Below are 21,453 nucleotides of genomic sequence, written 5' to 3' on the forward strand. Positions count from 1 at the left end.
CCACAGGGAGCTCAAGTTGTGTCATTGCATCATAGTACTAGTCACTCTACTAACACTCTACTCTCGAGTCTACACAGCAGATTTCGTTGTGTTAATTTCACACTTATAAATTAGGACCAAACACCAGAGTGTTGCATTTTACTCTGTAAGTGTTGAAATCAACACTGTTAAAATGTACTGTGTATTCTGGCGCTAGGTGTAGCCAGGCTTCTGTCCAGGCAGCGGGCATGGTTGTGGTTGGCATCTGGGCACGGTTTGATTTGGTATTTTGGAAGGTCTGGCATGACTGCCCAGTGGTAGCGATATTTGTGCCAGGCAAGCCAAGGGAAAGCCAGCTCGCTGACTAAAAAGGAGAGAAGAGGGAAAAAAACCCACCAATGACCAGTGCAGCCACGTGGAAGTGAATTATTCTTCTGAGTGAACTCCTTGACCCAAACAGGGCCAAGTTTGCTAACATCTGGAAATCTTGAGTTTGTCATACAAATGTTTTTTTACAGTGTGCCTTTAACAATGTGTGATTTATTTTGCCATAGGTGTTTGAGGGAAACCAGGACACATTTACCCCAGTGCTAGGAGCGTTTCCTGTTCCCGTGGTGGCTCGCTACCTCCGCATCAACCCACAGACCTGGTACGAGAACGGCACCATATGTCTCAGGGCTGAAGTATTGGGATGTGCAATTCCAGGTATGCAATTTTACACGAAGGGTTAACCCTTACATACTCTTGAAATCGCTTGCCTTTATGTTTCCGTCAAGGTCCATATTTGATTTGTATGATCACAAAGTTTTCATTACTTCACGGGACATTAACTCATAATCCAATGACCAAGGATTGGCCCATTTAGCTTCTAATGCTGGGCCCTTGGCTAACAAATATGTGCGTTGACTGCTGCACTAAAGAGCCAGGCTCATCGGTATGCCTGTCAGAGCCAGGCTTGTACGAAATTCCGCATTGAATGAATTGAAATTCAAAGTAATGCCATAATACGAACACTAGGTGGTGTCATTGCCTTGAATTTCTTTTAATTTAATCTACACCACCCATTGAGAGTACATAGAACACCACCACCTAGTATTCATATTATGGCATTACTGTGAATTTCAATTCATTCAAATCGGAATGTCGTACAAGTCTGGTCAGAGCACACCCACAACATTAGTGGTGGTCATACCATCACGTTGAACCAATGGAAGTCATGGGGACATAGAACATTATTGAGATATGGTTATTGTTATTGTTTCAAGCCCTGCCCAAGACCCTCCCTTGAAAAGTGTCACCACTGCCCACTCGGCATGCAGAAACACAACATTTAAAGTAATTTTGACCTGGAGCAGTTTAAGTGTGTGCATGAATTGTAGCATTCCTATACAATTGTCAGAGTTAATTTTTTCAGTTTTGGATATTTTGGGTCTCTTTGGGGAAAGTAAAAAAAATCAAAGTTTAAGCGTGTTTTTACTGCAGTCGAACGTCAAAGCGGTTTCATATGTAACATGCTGTGGTGTGGTGTAACACCTAAAATTGCACATAAAAAGTATTTAAAATCTAGTTAATTGAATAAATACACAATACAAGAATCACACAAATCTCAAATTCTCAGTCAAATCTCAGAATCTCATTAAAATAATAATAAGCTGTAAAACTGTTTTTCTCCAGTCCAGAGTACATTCCACAAGCAGTGCCTTTTTCACCCGTTCAAAAAAAACATAAACAACATACAGTACAGTAAGTGTGACTTCATTGTAAGCAACCTCATTGTAAGCTTCAGGCTAGGGATGCAAATTATCGATTAATTCATTAATCATTAGTTGATAGCCTTATCGATCGCCTTACGATTAGTTGATGAGCAGCGTTTTTCCCCCCGAAATCTCAATGTTTCTCAAAAACAAAAATACTAAATCTAAAAAAAAATAATTTTAAATTTTAAATTTAAATTAATTCTATTTAAATTCTTTAATCCAAAAGTAATTTAAATATTCCCACTATTCACACTCATCTTCACACCCACTCTTCACATGCCCATTTCACCTGGGTCTCTGGTCAGTTGAATTTTCGATTAATTGCGATTAATGTTTTTTAATAGATTGACGCATTGATCGAATTAAAGTCGATTAATCGATTAATCGTTTGCATCCCTACTTCAGACCCAAATAACATCTACCCGTGGCAGCAGGAGGATGAGGGCTCCAGGGACAAGCTGGACTTCAGACATCACAACTACAAAGAGATGAGGAAGGTAAGATGCTTCTTCCTACTCCCTCTCAGAGTTGTGTTACTCGAAACCGTACGGTAGTTGTTAGCCAGTCAGCCACTTAAGTAGTTGCCAATGGGAAATTATAGGCCTACATTGCAATCAACAAAGTAGCTAACATAGTTTGCAACTATGGTTTTAGAAATGCACCCCAGGTTTGTGTTTTTTTATATATATTTTGTGTTGTTGACCTAAAGGCTGTTGGTTTCATTCTTATAACATCTGAAATAAATCAATAAATCATATCAAATTAAGAGAGCTGCTACATATCCGTGTGGTGCAGATGAGATCACCGTCGATCAGTGCCACCATTGTATGTTTTTTTGTTTGTTTTTAGTGGACTATATAAGAAGAAGCATTTTCATTGCAGCATATCAACTACCATTTACTAATTAATTCATGGGCATTAGATGCCGTAACGCCACCGTCGTCTGAGCCCAAAAAAAACATCTTTGACCCACATTACAGATATTGCGGCTGCTCCTACAGCAATATTGTACAGGTAAAGTCACATAGGATAGACAGAATAGCCCATCTTTCGGAAGGCTGTGTCCCGTTACTCAGCAGTATTATTGACTTTCTTGTCAAGGTTACATTTGCATGGCAGCGCAACATCTGCTTTGTATTTCTACAACTACTTTCCTTGTCAAACATGCCTGGCAGACACCCGTTTTTATTCTTTTGGCAGCAGCTGTGTATGTTTGTATTTTAAACGTATACTCTGGTTGTAAGTACTGTCCTCTTGGGTGAGAGACATTTAAGGGCATATGAAAGCAATCATGTACTGTGTGTGGAAGACATACGCTGAACATATGTGGAGGACTGAACCCGAGACCATTATCCGTCTTCATGGATCTGCTTTCCACAAGTTACAAAATCTCTCCAATTCTGCTGATGAAAATCCCCATTCATCTAAGTCAGTGCGGTCAAAAGAGATACTTAGCAAACAATTGGACTTCATGCTGGAGTTTCAAGATGTTTCAGCTTTTACCCAAAAGACTGGAGAACTGAATATTGGCTGAAAGATGAAATGCCTGTAGGCTCCAAAATAAAGTCTAGTTGCTAACGTGGCGTAAAGGCACACTATCAGTTCTGTTCAGTTGCGCCTCCACACCAAAAAAGGAATTGCCCACTCTACACGTTTTACAAGCCTACTATATTTATGACGCAAATGCATTGACTTACTGTATGTCAGGAATACAGTGACACACCAGAACAGTGCAGTGGTAGCATGACCGCAGATTACATTACATTACATTGCATATTACAGTACATTACACTAGCTGACACTTTTATCCAAAATGACTTACAGTGTACAGTTAATTTCAGGGTTAGTTGCCTTGTTTAGGGGCAGCCATGGTGGAATGGTTAGGTTAGAGAATCGTATATGAGAGTGAGATAAAGCAGGCGGGTTATTTTCCGGTATCCACTTTATGTCGGGTGAACGCCCCTTTTAGACAGGTCATCAGCTGGGAAAATTAGGCCTTTCGTCCTACCGCACTTTTCTCTGTGGATTACTGACCAGAAGGCCTATTGGAAGAAATTAAAACATGGGGCCATGTCAATTTTTGCTCAGAATTCAATATGGCCGCCATTTTCCAAAATTACTTGTTTTCATGCATTATTACATTGTACTATAAGGTGATATTCATGAACGATTAACTACTTTCAGCACTATTCTGTCCTATTTCCTTACATACATGTTTACAAAGGTTGACTAAACTAAAACAAATGAAAATAAAGTTGGCCACCTTGCAATATCCAAAGGAAAGTGCTGAAAATTATGATTGAAATGCACATACCGAGTCTATGGCTGGGAAAATTAGGCCTATTGTCCTGTCAGGGTTTTCACAGTGGATTACAGATCAGAAGGCCTATTGAAAAAGATTAAAACTTGGGGCCATCTTTGTTCTCCAAAATTCAAAAATGTATCTGTTTTTCAGAATGGCAGACTTTCACACATTTTCTCAATACTGTAAGGCCATAATTATCAATAAAGATTACCTATTTCAGTTAAATTGTCCTATCTTCTTACAGACGTGAGTATAAAGGTTGTCTAGAAAAAGGTATGAATATATATATCTTGCCACTTTGAAATATCCAAAGGAATGTTGTCAAATGATTGAATTTCACAAACACAGTGCACTGCTGAAAAAAGACATATTGTCCTGCCAAACTGTGTGTGTGTGTGTGTGTGTGTGTGTGTGTGTGTGTGTGTGTGTGTGTGTGTGTGTGTGTGTGTGTGTGTGTGTGTGTGTTTGTGTGTGTGTGTGTGTGTGTGTGTGTGTGTGTGCACGTTTGTATGTGTATGTGTATGTGTGTGTGCCTGAGTGCGCTTTTCTCAAGTGTGTGTGACCAGCGTGCTTCTTTACATACACTGACATAGACACAGTAGACCGGGTGTGTGTGTGTTGGGGGGGGGGGGGGGGAATGAGTTGGGTTGAATTAGGGTGTGGGTGGGCAGAATAGTGTGTGGGGGGATGAGTGAGGTGGTGGGGTGGATAGTGTGGGGGGTCCAGGGGGGCAGAATAGTGTGTGTGTGTTTGTGTGGGGGGGTAAGTTCAGTCGGGGGGTCGACCTGCCAAACTTTTCACATTGGATGGGGGGTGGGCGAGTTTTTTTTATGGGGGGGTGGGGGAGAATGAGTCACGGGGGGTGAGCGTGGGGGGCAGAATAGTGGGGGGTGGGGGGCAGATTTGCATGAGGGGGATGAGTGAGGGGTTTGGGGGGCAGAAACGTGTGTGGGGGGGGCAGAATAGTGTGTGGGGGGGATGAGTGAGGGGGTTGTGGGGCAGAAACGTGTGTGTGGGGGGGGGGAGGGGGGGGGGGGGGGGGGGGGGGGGGGGGGGGGAGGCAGAATAGTGTGTGGGGGAAAGATACTGTAGAGCAGGGGAAAGATGAGTGTGGGATACGCGCGGGCACACTCGCACACACACTCACCCTTGCTTTATGCAAAAAAATGTAGGCCTGAAAAAATTTGGTCAGTAATCTAATGTGAAAAGTTTGGCAGGTCAATAGCCTTTTTTCAGCAGTCAACTGTGTATGTGTAATTCAATCATTTTCTAACAACAATCCTTAGGATATTTCAAAGGGGCAAGATATATATTTACATCATTCTGTTGCCAACCTTTGTACTCACGTCTGTAGATAGGAGATAGGACAGAATTTCACTGAAAATAGGTTGTCTTTATTGATAATTATGGTCTTACAGTATTGAGAAAAATGTTTGAAAGTCTGTCATTCTGAAAAACAGAGAACACATTTGAGATGGCAACCAGCTGGTGAATATTTTTCAATAGGCCTTCTGGTCTGTAATCCACTGTGAAAAACATGTATGTAAGGAAATAGGACAGAATAGTGCTGAAAGTAGTTAATCGTTCATGAATATCACCTTATAGTACAATGTAATAATGCATGAAAACAAGTAATTTTGGAAAATGGCGGCCATATTGAATTCTGAGCAAAAATTGACGTGGCCCCATGTTTTAATTTCTTCCAATAGGCCTTCTGGTCAGTAATCCACAGAGAAAAGTGCGGTAGGACGAAAGGCCTAATTTTCCCAGCTGATGACCTGTCTATTTAGGAGACCTTCGGTTAGGAGACCTTCGGAGTCTTGAGGTTGAGAATAAATGGAGTGCCCTTAGCGCTGTAGATGGCGGTAGCACACGTCTTGTGCAAACACCACGAAAAGATAAGAAGAATGAGGGACAACGCCTCCTATCCTTAGGAGACCAAATTTTGAGCATACGCTTTTGCATTGAGTGGCCGTGTTTCGATTCCTCTTATTATATCCAACCTCTATGGTTAGGGATCACCGGAGTGTGGATCACAGGGTCTGTGCTCGTGCCATTTAGCAACCCTCCTCTCCTGTGACCCGTTCTTTCTCCTAATGTGCGTATTTTGAGGGTAACAAAACGATGAATGGGAGAGGATTAAGAATTTTAACAAAAATGAACACTGTGACACCATATCAGGTATCATAGGGCTCTTTTAAAGGGACACTGTGAGATTTTTAGTTGTTTATTTCCAGAATTAATGCTGCCCATTCACTAATGTTACCTTTTTCATGAATACTTACCACCACCATCAAATTCTAAGTATTCATTATGACTGGAAAAATTGCACTTTTCATACATGAAAAGGGGGATCTTCTCCATGGTCCGCCATTTTGAATGTCCAGAAATATTTGTTTATTACTTAGTAAACTTTCATGTAAAGATCAAATTTGGCAATAGGCAGTCCAATTTCAATGAGCAGCATAGTTGCAGTACCTTTTTTGACCATTTCCTGCACAGTGTCCCTTTAACACCCAACACCTGCAGCCTCCCAATGTGCACCATTTCGCCATTGGAACGCGGTAATAGTCTGAAAATACTGTACGACCAGAGTACGACACTACTACAGCATCACGCAGAGCTTTAAGTTATACATTGCAATTTGGTCATTTCCGTTCTGACTACAGCAAATGTATAAGCTAATGGTCTATGCTTCTTGTTATGTCCTTGTTGTGTATTTTATTGATGAGCGCTGTTTGTCTTGCTTGCATGTTTTTGTTATGTCCTGCATATTTCTATATGGTAATGTCTTGCATGTTTTTATGTCTCAATCTTTTATGCTTTGCTGTCTGTGGATATGTTGTCTTTGTGACTTGTTTGTTTCTGTCTGTACTGTGAGTCGTATGGAGTGCGTTTTGCGTTTTTGCTGCTCTTTTGGCTAGGGCCCACTTGAAAAAGAGGCAACTGCCTCAATGTGTTTTTACCCTAGTAAAATAAAGGATAAAAAAATAATAAGAGGGGCCACATCTTAATACTTTAACACAAAATCAAGTCAGTTATGGCACGGTTGCAGAGCATGTTCACCGAATTAGCCAACGCTGCCAGCGCACACACCCCTCCCCCCCCCTATCCTTCTCCGCCTGCCCTTCTCAGTTTGCCCTCCATCCTCCATGATTGGCAGTGGCACTCGCACAACTCGGGTCTTGTGGTCTGAGGCTCCACGCTCTTTCCAATGAGCAAATATTATTCCAGCTCATTCCTTCTCCCCTAACCTCCTCTTTCATTCCGACGTGGCCCTGCCAGGCCCAGAACAAGTCATATGAAAGAGCCCAGGATATATAATGTAATGTCTAAATACTAGGCCCCTTTTCTCCCTGGGCCCGGGACAACTGACCCCCTTGCCTCTCCCTGTCAGCATCTGTGTGTGCGTGCGTGTACGTGTGCGTGCGTGCGTGCGTGCGTGTGCGTGCGTGTGTGCGTGCGTGTGTGCGTGTGCGTGCATGATAGAGATTGCTTGCCACAGTGGCAGCGTGTCTGTGGTAAGTAGCGGCGCTATTATGTAACACTGACTACAATGACCTACTCTACTCTTACACATGCAAGGCCAGTCAAGCCTGCCGAGCCTACAGTATCCTCCCAGTCGCCCGCTTCAGTGCTTCAAACAGTGTGTGTGTGTGTGTGTGTGTGTCTGTGTGTCTGTGTCTGTGTCTGTGTCTGTGTTTGTGTCACTGTGTGTGTGTGTGTGTGTGTGTGTGTGTGTGTGTGTGTGTGTGTGTGTGTGTGTGTCTGTGTGTGTGTGTGTCTGTGTCTGTGTGTTCACAAACTGCTACTATAGGGCAGCCATTGGAAATATTGGGGTCAGGGGCGTACACAAATAAGCAATAATTTGAATGTTTAAATTGGGTAACACTTTAGGGTTTTTTGGCGTTTGCTGTGAATATACTGTAATTCCGTGTAATAGCATGACAAACTTTCTGCACTACAAGTACACACAACTGCACTCATAACCACGACCCAAAACCCTAACACAATGTAGAAATGTGCACGATACATAGACAAGTACCAGGCAGTAAAATATAACGGGTAACACTGTTTTAGAGATAGTAATTGTTGTAGTGTATCTGCATGTAACGTAAAACGTGTTTACAATTATGCAAATTATGTATGTACTCTATTTCTATTATGTATTCACTGCTTCTGCTGAGCCTAAATTAATGTCAAAGTGTACTGTACGAACGCCATGTTAAATCTTGTGATTCAATTTGTGAAAGTGAACCTTATTTATGCATGTATAGCTGTAGTTCTAAGAAGAGGAATCCCAAACAGACAGCAGACGACTCTGGTTGTTTATGTATGTGTATGTTTCTCTCTGAATAGTAAAAAAAGCAGTATTAATTCAACTTTTAGAGAGTACAAACCAGAAGATGTCAAATCGACTCTCTAAGTGTTGAAAGACAGCACTCTCTGTCTGTATTTTTATGTGTATGTAGCTGTCAATGGTACTCCTAAATGTATTTACGAGAAAAATCATTCTAGCAGACAGCAGACCTCTGTGGTTGTTGATGTATGTGTATATTTCAAGCTGTGTCTCTGTTTCTGTCTGTCTGTCTGTCTGTCTGTCTCTCTCTCTCTCTCTCTTTCTCTCTCTTTCTCTCTCTCTCTCATTGGCCAGGTCATGAGGGCCGTGCACGAGTCGTGTCCCGACATCACCCGCATCTACAGCATTGGCAAGAGCTACCTGGGCCTCAAGCTCTACGTCATGGAGATCTCTGACAACCCCGGCAAACACGAGCTAGGTGAGCCCAGCCGGTCTGATCTATGGTTTTTTTAGATGTCCTCGAGGAGCTACTGTACAGATACAGTATACACAATCAGGGGTGCATTTATCAAAAGTGTAGTTGCTAACTACATTAGCTACTTTGTTGTTTGCAATGCAATTTCCCATTGACAACTACCCAAGTTGCTAACTGGCTAACAACTATGCTTTTGAGAAATGCACCCCAGTTTTGTAGTGTTTCTTGAAGACTTAGAGAGTTGATTTCAACATTCGTAGTGTGGGTCTGGGTCGTACTCTCTAAGTGGTGAATTAACACTGCACAATTATCCTGCATGTATATACAGAATTGGGAAGTGTGTCAAATGGATACAGTATACAGTACACAATAGGTTTTTTCCCGTTTTAATTGAACACTTTAAGAGTTGATTTTCAGTGGTGACTTAACACTGCAGAACGTACGGCATATTACTGGGCAGTCAAATGGAAGACAGAAAGGCTTAAGGATAATAGAATGAAGAGGGGGAAAACTAAACTGAGAATTTCCTCTTTGAAGATCAAGTAAGTTGAAGTGTTTCGACTTGTAGTCACACCAGTTTTTATCAGGCATTGTGTTGGTAAGGATAAAGTGTGTGTGTGGGCGCGTGTGCATGCGTGCATGTGCACGTGCGTGTGTGTGTGTGGTGTGTGTGGTGGTGGGGGGGTTGTAGTGCCTCTGTGTGTGTGCTTGCATGTTTTGTTTGTGTCTGCAAGTGTTAAAACACTGTCTTCTTCAGACGTTGGTGTTTTGGAGTCATGGGGTTCAGTTTCTGGATCGCATTAAATGAGAGCTTCTGAAGTCAGTCGGCGCGCTATTAACTCTAATACTGGTCCTGTAGCCCATAAACATTCTTAGGGCCTGAATTACTCATCTAAATGCACTGGCGGCTCCAGGGGGAAAGGAAATGATTTACTTTTTCTCATTTTCAATTTCATCCTCTCTTCTTTCTCTCTGTCTGTGTCTCTGTTGCTTTCTCACTCGAATCTTCATCTCTTGTTCTCTTTCTCTATGCTCCTACCCTCTATCTTTTTCCTCTCTCCTCCTTCAAACACTCGGTTTCTCTCTGTCTTAATCTCTCTGTCTTTTTTATCCTTCGTACTCTCTTTTTCTATGCTCCTCTTCTCTACCTCTCCCTCCCTCACCTCTCTCAAACACACTCTCTTTCTCCATCTCCTTCTATGCCGAAGGCGGGAAAGTAGTCCGGTACAGTGTATACTGTATATCTTATGTGGCCGGGCTCGTGAGAAACCTCTGCGATTGGTCAGGCTAGTTTACACTGGAGTGCTAAAGTGTTTACGTTGGCCGGCTGGCTTGCTGGTTCACCTCTTGCCAGCGCTGGGCTGGCAGCTTGGAGGAGTGCAGTCTCCTTGCCAGTACTCATAATGGGCACGGGGCCCCTGGATGCCAAATCAGTGGGGCTGTGGTCCTCAATGAAGGGCAGAGTGCCTAGAAAGAAAAAAAAACAGAGAGAGAGAGAGAGAGAGAGAATAATCTTGTAACGGGTACCTAAAAATGGCGCTCCATGTGTCAGTTTGGAACCCTGTGCTGCTGCGACGAAATGCGTGGGTGTTTTGATGAAGTGCTTAATTCTTTAAATAACATAAAAGGTGAAGCCATCTGTTGGTGATATACAGTAGCGTAGCGTACCGTACGCCACCATCCTGGAGTGGGGCACCACCAGACAGTGGGTGGGTGGTTCGAGCCTCTCAGTGGAATCTCTTTTTGATCCGTCTTGCCCAGTGTTAACAGTCCAGGCTGTTAGAACTGTGAATGATGAGGTCCTTTTCAGATGGGCATCCAAGTATTTTGTGGACACGGAGGCTGAGATAATTTCTTTTCCTTTTCTACTGTGTTTACGGTGGTGCCGGCCAGCTATGTGTCCTCAGATGAATGGGGCCTCACAGCTCCATGTACTCGGACAACCTTGTTTAGCTTAGCTACATCAGTAATGTCCTACACCGGCTTAGAAGCTCTGAACCTGTGCCCTCTGACGTGATCCATCTTCATTATATCATAAATAGGAGTATGGCTACGTAGTGGAGTCATGGTATTGTGCAAGCACACATTACCAGTAATGCATTCCTGCCTTAAAGGTGCACAGTGTAAGATTATTAGTTGTATTAGTTGTCATGAACACTTTCCACCAACATCAAATTATTTGTAAATATTCATGAAAAGATCATATTTGGCAATAGGCAGCACAGTTTCAATGAGCAGCATAGTTGCAGTACCTACTCTGGCCACATCCTACACAGTGCACCTTTAGCGCTGTTTGCTCAAATAGCTCACGCTAACAGCTAAGCATTTCTGTGATTGCTGCTCCATAGCCGTTTGTTGCCAAGTGAGTGTGCTTTGTAGTGTCAGTTCCGATTGACGTTGTCAAGTGCAGAGAAGAAGTATGGGAAGTACCAACTGTCTGAATCGGATTCTTGTTGTGACGACGTCTAGGAGATTCTTTGGCATGCGGTCTTATTGAATGTCTTTCTATTAGCCCTATGGTCCTCAGGTTTGTAGATGTCAGTTCCACATGCATAATAACTTCCCTAGAAAGTTCGGTAACACTTTATTTTAGGGATACATCTATTAGCACTAATACATACAATGTTAATGCCTGCATAAGTAACTTGTAAGGCATGTACTAAGCAAACGCTAAGGCCTACTAGGTCCTTACTAAGGTTAAATTGGTAATAAATCCCTTATTGTGCATGGACAAGACATTTGCGAATACATGCCTTACAAATGTTTTATTTTGCTTCGCACATGCCTTACAAGTTACTTATACAGGGACATTGTATGTACAGTACCGTATTAGTGCTAATAGATGTATCCCTAAAATAAAGTGTTACCGAAAGTTCTTCTCTGAAAGTCCCTGCAAAGACTTGAAGAAGACACAGATAATGGTACCATTTGTCAAATATGTGTGCGCATTGCTGAAGGCAGTACTGGCCCCAACACTTGACATATCTGTGTTTTTTATTCATAGTCCATTGGTCCATTGGTTAGAGAAGCTGAGGCGCATTGTTACGAATGTCCACCACATGTGTTTGTCATCAGCAGGGATCAGCTCACATCAGAAATGCATTGGTCACAGGAAAAGGTCAAAGGTTGTCATTTAGCAATTCTGCTGACAACTTTGGCTGGGCCTCGGACAAAGTCATCTGAAAGAAACACCCTCACCCCACCCCACCCCACCCCCCCACCTAATACATACGATGTAATTGGGACGTACATAATTCCGAGCCCCTTCTCTCCTTGGGCCCATGATAACTGACCCCATTTGTACCCTGTCGACTTCCTTGACAGTTCTGGGATCTGTTACTTGTACTTTTCTGCACTTACATTCTTCCAGGGAGAGAGAGAATGGCTGGTATGGTAGTGGGAGGGCCAGGTAGTGGGTAGAGCCAGCTTCAGGGGCGGAGCACTGGTATTGGAACAGGGGGGCGGGAGATGTGTCAGAGGCGTTGGGCGTTGGGCCCACGAAATATCGTAGATTGGGGCCCCTACAAGATGTTTGGCAATCGAAAGCCACTGGCAGGGGGCCCCCCAAGTGGTGAGGCCGGGGGTTCCTGGCCCCCATGCCCCCCCCTCTGCTCCGCCCCTGGCCAGCTTTCATTGAAAAACATTGAAACTGAATAGACGGTGTGTTTGCCAGAAAGCCAACCTAAAGAGGGAGGGTATTGGTATGGGTGTTGAAGGAAGCACAGCATTTACCCCCAGACCTAAAGAGAAGTAGACTTTTCTTGGTGAGAACAAACAGGTACAACTTGTACCACACCCTCAGCGCGCCAAGCACATAAAAACCAATCCCTATGCCGTGTAAATATTTACATTAAAGAGGCACAGGATTTTTGGCTTGAGTAGTATGATACATTGAAGTTAATTACAGTGAGTCAATGAAAACGCCCTGATGTATATGCGCTGCAGTGCTGCATGGCAGGGAGAGAGAGACAGACAGACAGACAGACAGACAGACAGAGAAACCAAACAGACAGACAGACAGACAGACAGAGAAACCAAACTGACAGACTGACAGACCAAAAAAAAGCAAACAGACGGACAGACAGACAGACAGACAGAGAAGCCAAACAGACAGACTGACAGACAGAAAAACCAAACTGACAGACTGACAGACAAAAAAAAAGAAAACAGACATACAGACAAAAAAAAGAAAACGGACATACAGACAGCCACAGAGAAAGCAGGTGTTGGATTGGGGTGCTGCAGGGCAGGGCAGAGTCATGTGGCAGCATGCCTGCCTGATATGAGTCAGGGCTCATGGTGGTGAGTTGATGATTACATTACATACCGTGTTGCAGGATCACTCACCCATATTAGTACCTCAGGAGCCCAACGGGCCCTGACACACTGCCATAATACTTTGCTTATCTAGCACAAACACAGTACATTTTACAGCGTTAATGCAACACTTGATACTGTCCCGTTTTTGGAAATTAGCTTATTTTACACCTCCCTTTGAGTTAAATAATAGGGTTTTACCGTTCTCCTGTAAGCTTTACTGTTTGTTATTTTATGACAGTGCAAATTTTGCCTCCAAGCTAACAGTTAACATTGATTCCTATGAGACCAGTTAGACGCCAGCTGGTCTCATAAGACTCAATGTTAACTGCTATCATGGAGGTAAAATTTGCACAGCGATACCCCGAGAACGGTTGAAAGTACAGGAGAACGGTAAAACCCTATTATTTAACTCAAGGGGAGGTGTAAAATAAGCTTATTTCCAAAAATGGGACAGTATCACTTTAAAGAGTACTACCAAGAGAGTGAGTATGAAATTCAACTCTCTCATGTCATGTCAGACTCAGGCCTGGGGGCCTAATCATTTTATTTGGCCCACGTGATAATTTCAAATGTGTATCACAGCTGGCCCACATACCATAAGACTTAAACATGACATTTTGTGTGCCACAGGAATACGATTGTGCCCAGGTCAGTGAAACATCTCATACTGATTTGCAACAAAATATGCGCAGGCACATTTGATGAACTATGATGGGAATCTGTCTATGAAATGAAAATATGAATGTTGAGTGTGTACATGCACAATATTCAATTTGGCTTGCGACTTCACTCCAGATTTTGATTTTGACCTTTGGTCAATTTGAGTTTGACATCCCTACTCTAAGTGTTGAACTGACGCTGTAATCTGTACTGTGCAGGTGTAGTGTTGAAATAAGAGGTGGGTAAACAAAACTAGGCAGTCGATTTTGCTCTTCAACGCTGTAGGCTCATAATGCACACCCGTACCACCAGTGGCCCGTTGTAATAGTCGGTTAATTACCATAGTATTACTGTACTATGACATATCAGAGGGCCTTTGGTAATGCACTATGACTTGGACATTGCCATTTTGGTAGTAGCAAATTTACAACGCTGTGTTTTAACAGGTTCAGCGTTCAATTTAACGCTCTTCTACTTGGTTCCAAGTGCTTATTTAGTGCTACAAATTTACTGTGTATGACTGGTGATCTCAGTGAGATTGACTGTGATTGTAGGTGGTATTGTACTGTAAGTGAATGTTAGGCCAATGCATTCTATAAATAGGCAGATAAACTCTTCCTCCTTGGTGGAAAAACTTGATATTTGAGAAGTGTGCACGCTTGCGTAACATCCTCTATAAGGCTGCTCAGTTCAGGAGGGAAAACTGTTTTTTTTGGGTGTGGGGTCGTGTTGGTGGGGTCAGGATTTTACTAACTCGCCATAAAAAATACTTCTGGGGCTGGTAGAGAGAGGGTGCCAGATTTCAGACCCCTTTGCTAGTGTGTAGCCTTCAACAAAGACAAGACCTAGAGAACCAAGAACCAAGACTAGGCTGACCCCCTTTCTCAAAGGACCAAGACTACAGAGAATTACAACTGGAGACGAAAACAAAAGTCAATGGCAGACAGACACTAAAATCAGTGGAGCACAGCTTTCCCAGTGCTGGTGTAAACTTTAAAACAATATTGCATCAGTTCAACTTCCTGCACATTTTTGGTCTTTATGTTCCTAACTGCAAGAGTTCCCGGGTGTTCTTACGACACATATGGTATATGCATTACTTCTGTGTGTATGTATGTTTAACCAATTAGGAGGACGATAAGAGTATACCAGCGAGTCAATGAATACATGTGGTGTTTGGCCGCCCTCTGCAGGTCAACCGGAGAAAAGGCTTTAACATGACAAGAAATGAAGGTTTTACCCTCTTCTTGGTGAACTGACTGGAGGCTGTCTGAAGCACCAGTAATTTGATTTCCAAATGTTATCTTGTGGCATCTGGTCAAGGCGTAATGTCAGAAATAAAAATGGGGGATTGTGTCCTAGGTCCAGCATGTAGGTTTAAAAATTAGATGCGTGTTCGGTCGGTGTTCTCCTTTACTCTACTGAACAAGTTAAGTCTGTCAGTTTATTTCAGGTTGATGTTTTATAATATTCTGTTTTTGGTTTCTGTAGTCCTTAATGACTTAAAGGGACACTGTGCAGGAAATGGTCAAAAAAGGTACTGCAACTATGCTGCTCATTGAAACTGGGCGGCCTATTGCCAAATTTGATCTTTACATGAAAGTTTACTAAGTAATAAACAAATATTTTCTAGTATGGTCCAAGTAGAGTCATTTTTGCTGCTAAAAATGGCTATTTTTGGAAATTCAAAATGGCGGACCATGGAGAAGATCCCCCTTTTCATGTATGAAAAGTGCAATTTTTCCAGTCATAATGACCACTTAGAATTTGATGCTGGTGGTAAGTATTCATGAAAAAGGTAACATTAGTGAATGGGCAGCATGGATTCTGGAAATAAACAACTAAAAATCTCACACAGTGTCCCTTTAAGCCATTGAGATAATTAACTATGTACAGTAGATCAGTGGTTCTTAACCTTTTTTTCTTAATGCACCCCCTTCTTACCTGTGCTGAAGACATGCCGTGCACCCCCAATCCAAACTTCTACACATGTATACGCACTAAGTTTAAATAGTGATTTTAGTGTTTAATGACAATGATTCTTGCTTGAGAAATTAATCAATCCCTTAATTTATTTAAATCGGGACCAAAATGTGTTTCAATTTGGTTTTGATTTGGCCTAATTATAATGTTCCCAAGCAAAATGTTGGTCGCAACCTCAACACAAACAAAATTCTGTGCACCCCCTGAAATCTCTGGCGCACCCCCAGGGGGTGCCCGCACCCCAGGTTAAGAACCACTGCAGTAGATAACAGTGTACCACTCTAGGTGTATATGTGACATGGTGTTTTGGCGCCATCTGCAGGTGAGCCGGAGTTCCGCTACGTGGCCGGTATGCATGGCAACGAGGTGGTGGGCCGGGAGCTGATGCTGAACCTGATGCAGTACATGTGTCAGCAGTACAAAGAGGGAAACCAGCGCATCGTCAAGCTGATCAAAGACACGCGCATACACCTGCTACCCTCCATGAACCCAGATGGCTACGAAATGGCCTACAAGAAGGTTAAACCCAATTATGTTTTTATGTGCATTCAAAACTGAATTTCCTAATCACTCACTGGACACTCTGTCTCTCTCTCTCTCTCTCTCTCACACACACACACACACACGCACACACGCACAGACATATGCACGTGAGCACACACACACACACACACACACACACACACACACACGCACACACGCACAGACATATGCACGTGAGCACACACACACACACACATAATTTTAGACATTGACTTACAGCATGGGCAGTATTGAAGACCGTATGGCTGTCTTGCTGGTGTTTTTTTATGTAACAGGGCTCTGAGTTGTCTGGCTGGGCACTGGGTCGCTATAGCTACGAGGGCATTGACATGAACCACAACTTTGCCGATCTCAACACGATCATGTGGGATGCCATCGAGCTGGAGACAGACAAGTCCAAACTCATCAACCACTACTTCCCCATCCCAGAGAAGTACACATCAGAGGAGGCCTTTGTGAGTTCACTCTTACCCTTGTACCCTTATATGCAGTGTTGGGTAGTAATGCATTACTAAAGTAATTAATTACTGGAATGCATTACTTTTTGCTGTAAAGTAAGGCATTAAAGGGAAACAAACTGTAATATTTACTTAGCTACAATGCTAAATAACTTAAGTTACAATGCATTACAATGCCCTGGATTTTAGGGATATTCAGTGTGGTGGGTCAGAACGAAGCTATTGCTGAACCTGGTAACTTTTAGTCTGCATGCTGCCAAAAACTCCTCCTAGATGGGAGGTGAAATAGTCATGACTCATGAGCTTGATTTACACTGTAATAAATTGCCAGATCCATATTTAGGCCAACAGTTCTTTTTGAGAAAGTAACTAAAGTAATGCAAAAGTATTGTAATGCCTTGTGTAATGCCTGTTATGCCTAGTGTAATATTGCTGTGTAAGGGATCATATTGAAAAGACAGTAACATGTAATCGGTAATGCATTACAGTTGTTGAGAAACTTGCCCAACACTGCTTATATGTCATCAGAGAAGTCTCCGGAAAGTTTGAACACATTGTATGAGGAATGCCAAATGCTGTACATGAGAAAATAGGGCAGCCGTGGCCTAACGGTTAGGGAGTTGGTCTTTCAATCTGGGAGTTGTAGGTTCGAATCCCACCTGACCTCTCCCTACACCTGCATCCATGGCTGAAGTGCTCTTGAGCAAGGCACCTAACCCCACATTGCTCCAGGGACTGTAGCCAATACCCTGAAAAATAGTAAATGTAAGTCGCTCTGGATAAAAAGTGTCAGCTAAATGTAATGTAAAATGTGATTGTGAGCTGAGTATTCTTCCCTTTCTGAAACAAAAATGGAAATCTGATCTGATTGTTTCTAATGCTCATGTTACTTTTCCTTTCTGACATCTTGTGGCAGGTGGCGTCCGAAACTCGTGCAGTCATTAACTGGATGCAGAACATCCCCTTCGTCCTGAGCGCCAACCTGCACGGCGGGGAACTGGTGGTCACCTACCCGTACGACATGACCAAAGACTGGGCCCCGCGCGAGCACACCCCCACGGCCGACGAGAGCTTCTTCCGCTGGCTCGCCACGGTCTACGCCAGCACCAACCACGTGATGTCCAATCCCGACCGGCGGCCATGTCACAACGAGGACTTCCTGCGCTACAACAACATCATCAACGGAGCCAACTGGCACACCGTCCCAGGAAGTGGGTGGAAATGATTTTAGTTAGCCTTTTTAAATATAGTAGTAAAAAAGCCGCACTCCCAGATTAAATTCTTGCCGTTTTAATACTGGGTTAGCATGGCAGACAGACAGACGTTTCGGCCTACGCCTTCTTCAGCGTCTAGGCTTAGGCCGAAACGTCTGTCTGTCTGCCATGCTAACCCAGTATTAAAACTGCAAGAATTTCATCCGTGAGTGCGGCTTTTTTTTACTAAACATGCTGTTTGCTCGCACCCAAAGACCTTGTAAGAAACAGTTGGGAGTTGAGCGCACTTTCTCTAAAAAAATGTTAGCCTTTTTAAATCATTAGATGTCATAACATTTTTTGGTAGCATCAGCTTGTCTTTAGATATGTAGGTTTTACTGTAATGTCCTCAACACCACTCTTTTTTTTTTTTTAATGCATTGTGAAATTTGAGCAAGATTTGTAAAATTGTTAAAATTGACAATTTAAGGAAATGATAAGATGCACAGTAACGGTGTATGTTTTGTTTTCCTCGTCAAGGTATTACTTCCATTAGTTGACCTCAGATTGATGGTTTGTCTGTTTTTTATTCCTTCAGGCATGAATGACTTCAGCTACTTGCACACCAACTGCTTTGAGATAACGGTGGAGCTGTCATGTGATAAGTTCCCTCATGCCAGTGAACTTCCCCGGGAGTGGGAGAATAACAAAGAGTCTCTTCTCGTCTACATGGAACAGGTCAGCTGTCCGAAACATTAAATTATATAAAATAAAACATTCGAAAAATATGTAATTATAATATAAATTACATAAATAAAACAACACTAAAAAGGGCACATATTCAGCTTAAAGGTGTCTTAGATAGTAATCTGTATGACTAAACACAACTTCTAAGACATTACATTACATGATTACATTACATTGCTTTATAACCAAAGCGACTAACAAACGAGGTCATAATCATAGCCAACATCACTAGCAGATACAAAGTGCACAGTAAACATACAGAACGAACAAGTGCAGATGCAAAGAAGGGTTAGGGTTTTTTTTGTAAAGTAGAGTACACACACACATACAGTAACCTATACATCATGTCAAGAATCTGGCCTGGGGCAAGGGCAGCTCAAACATTAGTCTAGTAGACATGTAGTAAGACATGTACAATGTTTTTAAGTGTATGATTCTTGCAGTGGTTCACTTTTTGTCTTGTTTTGTTTGTTTATTTAGGTACACAGAGGTCTGAAAGGAGTGGTAAGGGACAAAGACACAGAAGCTGGCATACCGGATGCAGTTATTCAAGTAGATGACATCGACCACCACATCAGATCAGGTGCATTTCCACACTAGGGCCATGGCCAAACCCCTGGGGTGCATTTCTCAAAACAGAAGTTGTTAGCCTGTTAGCAACTTCGGTATTTCCCAATGGGAAAATGCATTGAAAACAACAAAGTAGCTAACATAGTAAGCCACTTTGGTTTCGAGAAATGCACCCCAGTACAGTAGGTCAAAAATCTGTTGGTGTCACTGTCACGGCATAACTTGCATAGCCTACTGTACATGTATTAACAGGGCCAAACCATGACGTAAGTCATGTAAGTCAACCATCAGTAGTGCTATGGCATAGGCCAGGTATGTGGATACCAGGCCATATTTTTTTAAAGGGGCTCGAGGTAGGATTAAAAGTTTAATTAATCACGGTCCCGAGTGAGCCGATGCTTGTGCGAGTCATTAGTAAGTGAACGATGGCTCTCGCGACCACTTCCACGGTCCGCTGTCAGAAAACCCCACATGCAACTTCTGACAGCGCAGAAGTGTCGTGGGAAACACTTTTCATTGGAAAACATCACTTTACGTACCATATTCAGATTTGTATCAACTTTTGGCTTTCCGTGATGAAAAACAGTCTCACAGCGGGTTTATTTGAACAGCGTTTTTTCATTACGCTGTAGATTTTGAGACAGGCATGCCACGGACACCGCGCAAATGACATCATCCTACCTTGTGACCCTTTAAGTTTTCCCATAATCAAGCCCAGTGTCAAAAAGGTATAATACAACTTGATGTCAAGAATGAGCAGACTTGCACTGTGAGCGTTGGGCAGTAGTGACCAAATTGTTAGGAAGTTTGTCTTGAGATTGGAAGACTGCAGGTTCGAATCGAGTACCAGTAGGAAGTTTCCAACATCGAAGGCCTAGTACCCCTGAGCAAGGAACATTAGCCCCACATTATTCCAGGAACTATCAACTAGTTCCCTGTACCTTAAAGTAATACTGTCCCATTTTGCAAATAAGCTTATTGTACACTCTTGAGTTAAATGATTAAGTTTTACCTTTCTCCTGTACTTTCAACCGTTCTCTGAGTATGGCAGTGCAAATTTTACCTCTAAACAAGCAGTTAACATTGAGTCCTATGAGACCAGTTAGCCGCCAGCTGGTCTCATAGGACTCAATGTTAATTGCTAGCTTGGAGGTCAAATTTGCACTACCATACCCAGAGAACGGAAGGAAGTACAGGAGAAAGGTACAACTCAATCGTTTAACTCAAGGAGAGGTGTACAATAAGCTTATTTCAAAAAATGGGACAGTATCACTGTAAATACTGTAACTGTACTGTTGCTGTGGATAAACGTGCCAGCGTAGTGAAATGTACTGTAGTGTAATCTGAAAAGACTGACGAGTTCCCACTTTCTTGTCGTAGCACCTGACGGAGATTACTGGCGCCTGCTGAACCCCGGCGACTATGACGTCACTGTCACCGCCGAGGGCTATTTACCATCCAAGCGCTCCTGCCGGGTGGAGTACGACCACTTCCCCACCATCTGCGACTTCCGCCTCACCAAAACGCCCAAGCAGCGACTGAGGGAGATCCTGGCGAAGGGCGGCAAGATCCCCAAAGACCTGATGCTGAGATTACGCCACATACGTCAGCGCAAGCTACGTGCCACCACCAAAGCCCTCAACCGCCAACGGGAGTCGCAGCGCAGGGCCAGGCAGACTCGACAGACTTGGCAACGCCGTCACTAGGCAACCAATGTGACCTCTGACCTCAACTGTGGGGTCAGTCAAAGTAAAAAGGGACTATGATTTGATCTGGTGCAAAGACCATTACCAATCGATTCACTGGTGCGCTTTTTAAAAGGAAGTAAATGTAAGTCAGTGCGTATAGAGGTGATTTTAGTCTTCTTCTCAGGGTTGAACAGAAATATTGGAATAATATTTGTTTTGCTTTTTGTGAGAGGATTTTTTTTGCAATGGTCCAACACATGTTGATAATTTGTTATTCAGAATAAAATACTAAAGTACTTGCCCCTACCTACAAAAAACAGGTGTCCACCACCACAACCATGTGAAAAAAATGTGATTGATGAGTAGCTCATGTTGCTGGCAAATGGGGAAACAATGGTAAACAACACAGCTTTTTAAAAAAGTCAGTCTGGAACTGACATTGTATAATCTTTAATAAAGTGAGAAAAAACTCAAT

The 21,453-nt window shown here is 42.8% G+C and overlaps 1 protein-coding gene across 1 annotated transcript in view; it reads left to right on the forward strand.

The window, feature by feature from the left end:
* Positions 1–21,453, forward strand: part of LOC134440342 (probable carboxypeptidase X1) — a 35,081-nt gene extending 13,628 nt beyond the window's left edge. Inside the window, exons 5-13 of the mRNA XM_063190378.1 lie at positions 534–684; positions 2,142–2,233; positions 8,696–8,819; positions 16,102–16,298; positions 16,598–16,777; positions 17,697–17,991; positions 18,572–18,711; positions 19,201–19,303; positions 20,671–21,453. Coding sequence (XP_063046448.1) covers positions 534–684; positions 2,142–2,233; positions 8,696–8,819; positions 16,102–16,298; positions 16,598–16,777; positions 17,697–17,991; positions 18,572–18,711; positions 19,201–19,303; positions 20,671–20,996 — 1,608 coding nt within the window. The 3' untranslated portion in view covers positions 20,997–21,453. The remainder of the gene's footprint in view (positions 1–533; positions 685–2,141; positions 2,234–8,695; positions 8,820–16,101; positions 16,299–16,597; positions 16,778–17,696; positions 17,992–18,571; positions 18,712–19,200; positions 19,304–20,670) is intronic.

This window comes from Engraulis encrasicolus, chromosome 23, assembly GCF_034702125.1.
Source record: "Engraulis encrasicolus isolate BLACKSEA-1 chromosome 23, IST_EnEncr_1.0, whole genome shotgun sequence".
Lineage (NCBI taxonomy): Eukaryota > Metazoa > Chordata > Actinopteri > Clupeiformes > Engraulidae > Engraulis > Engraulis encrasicolus.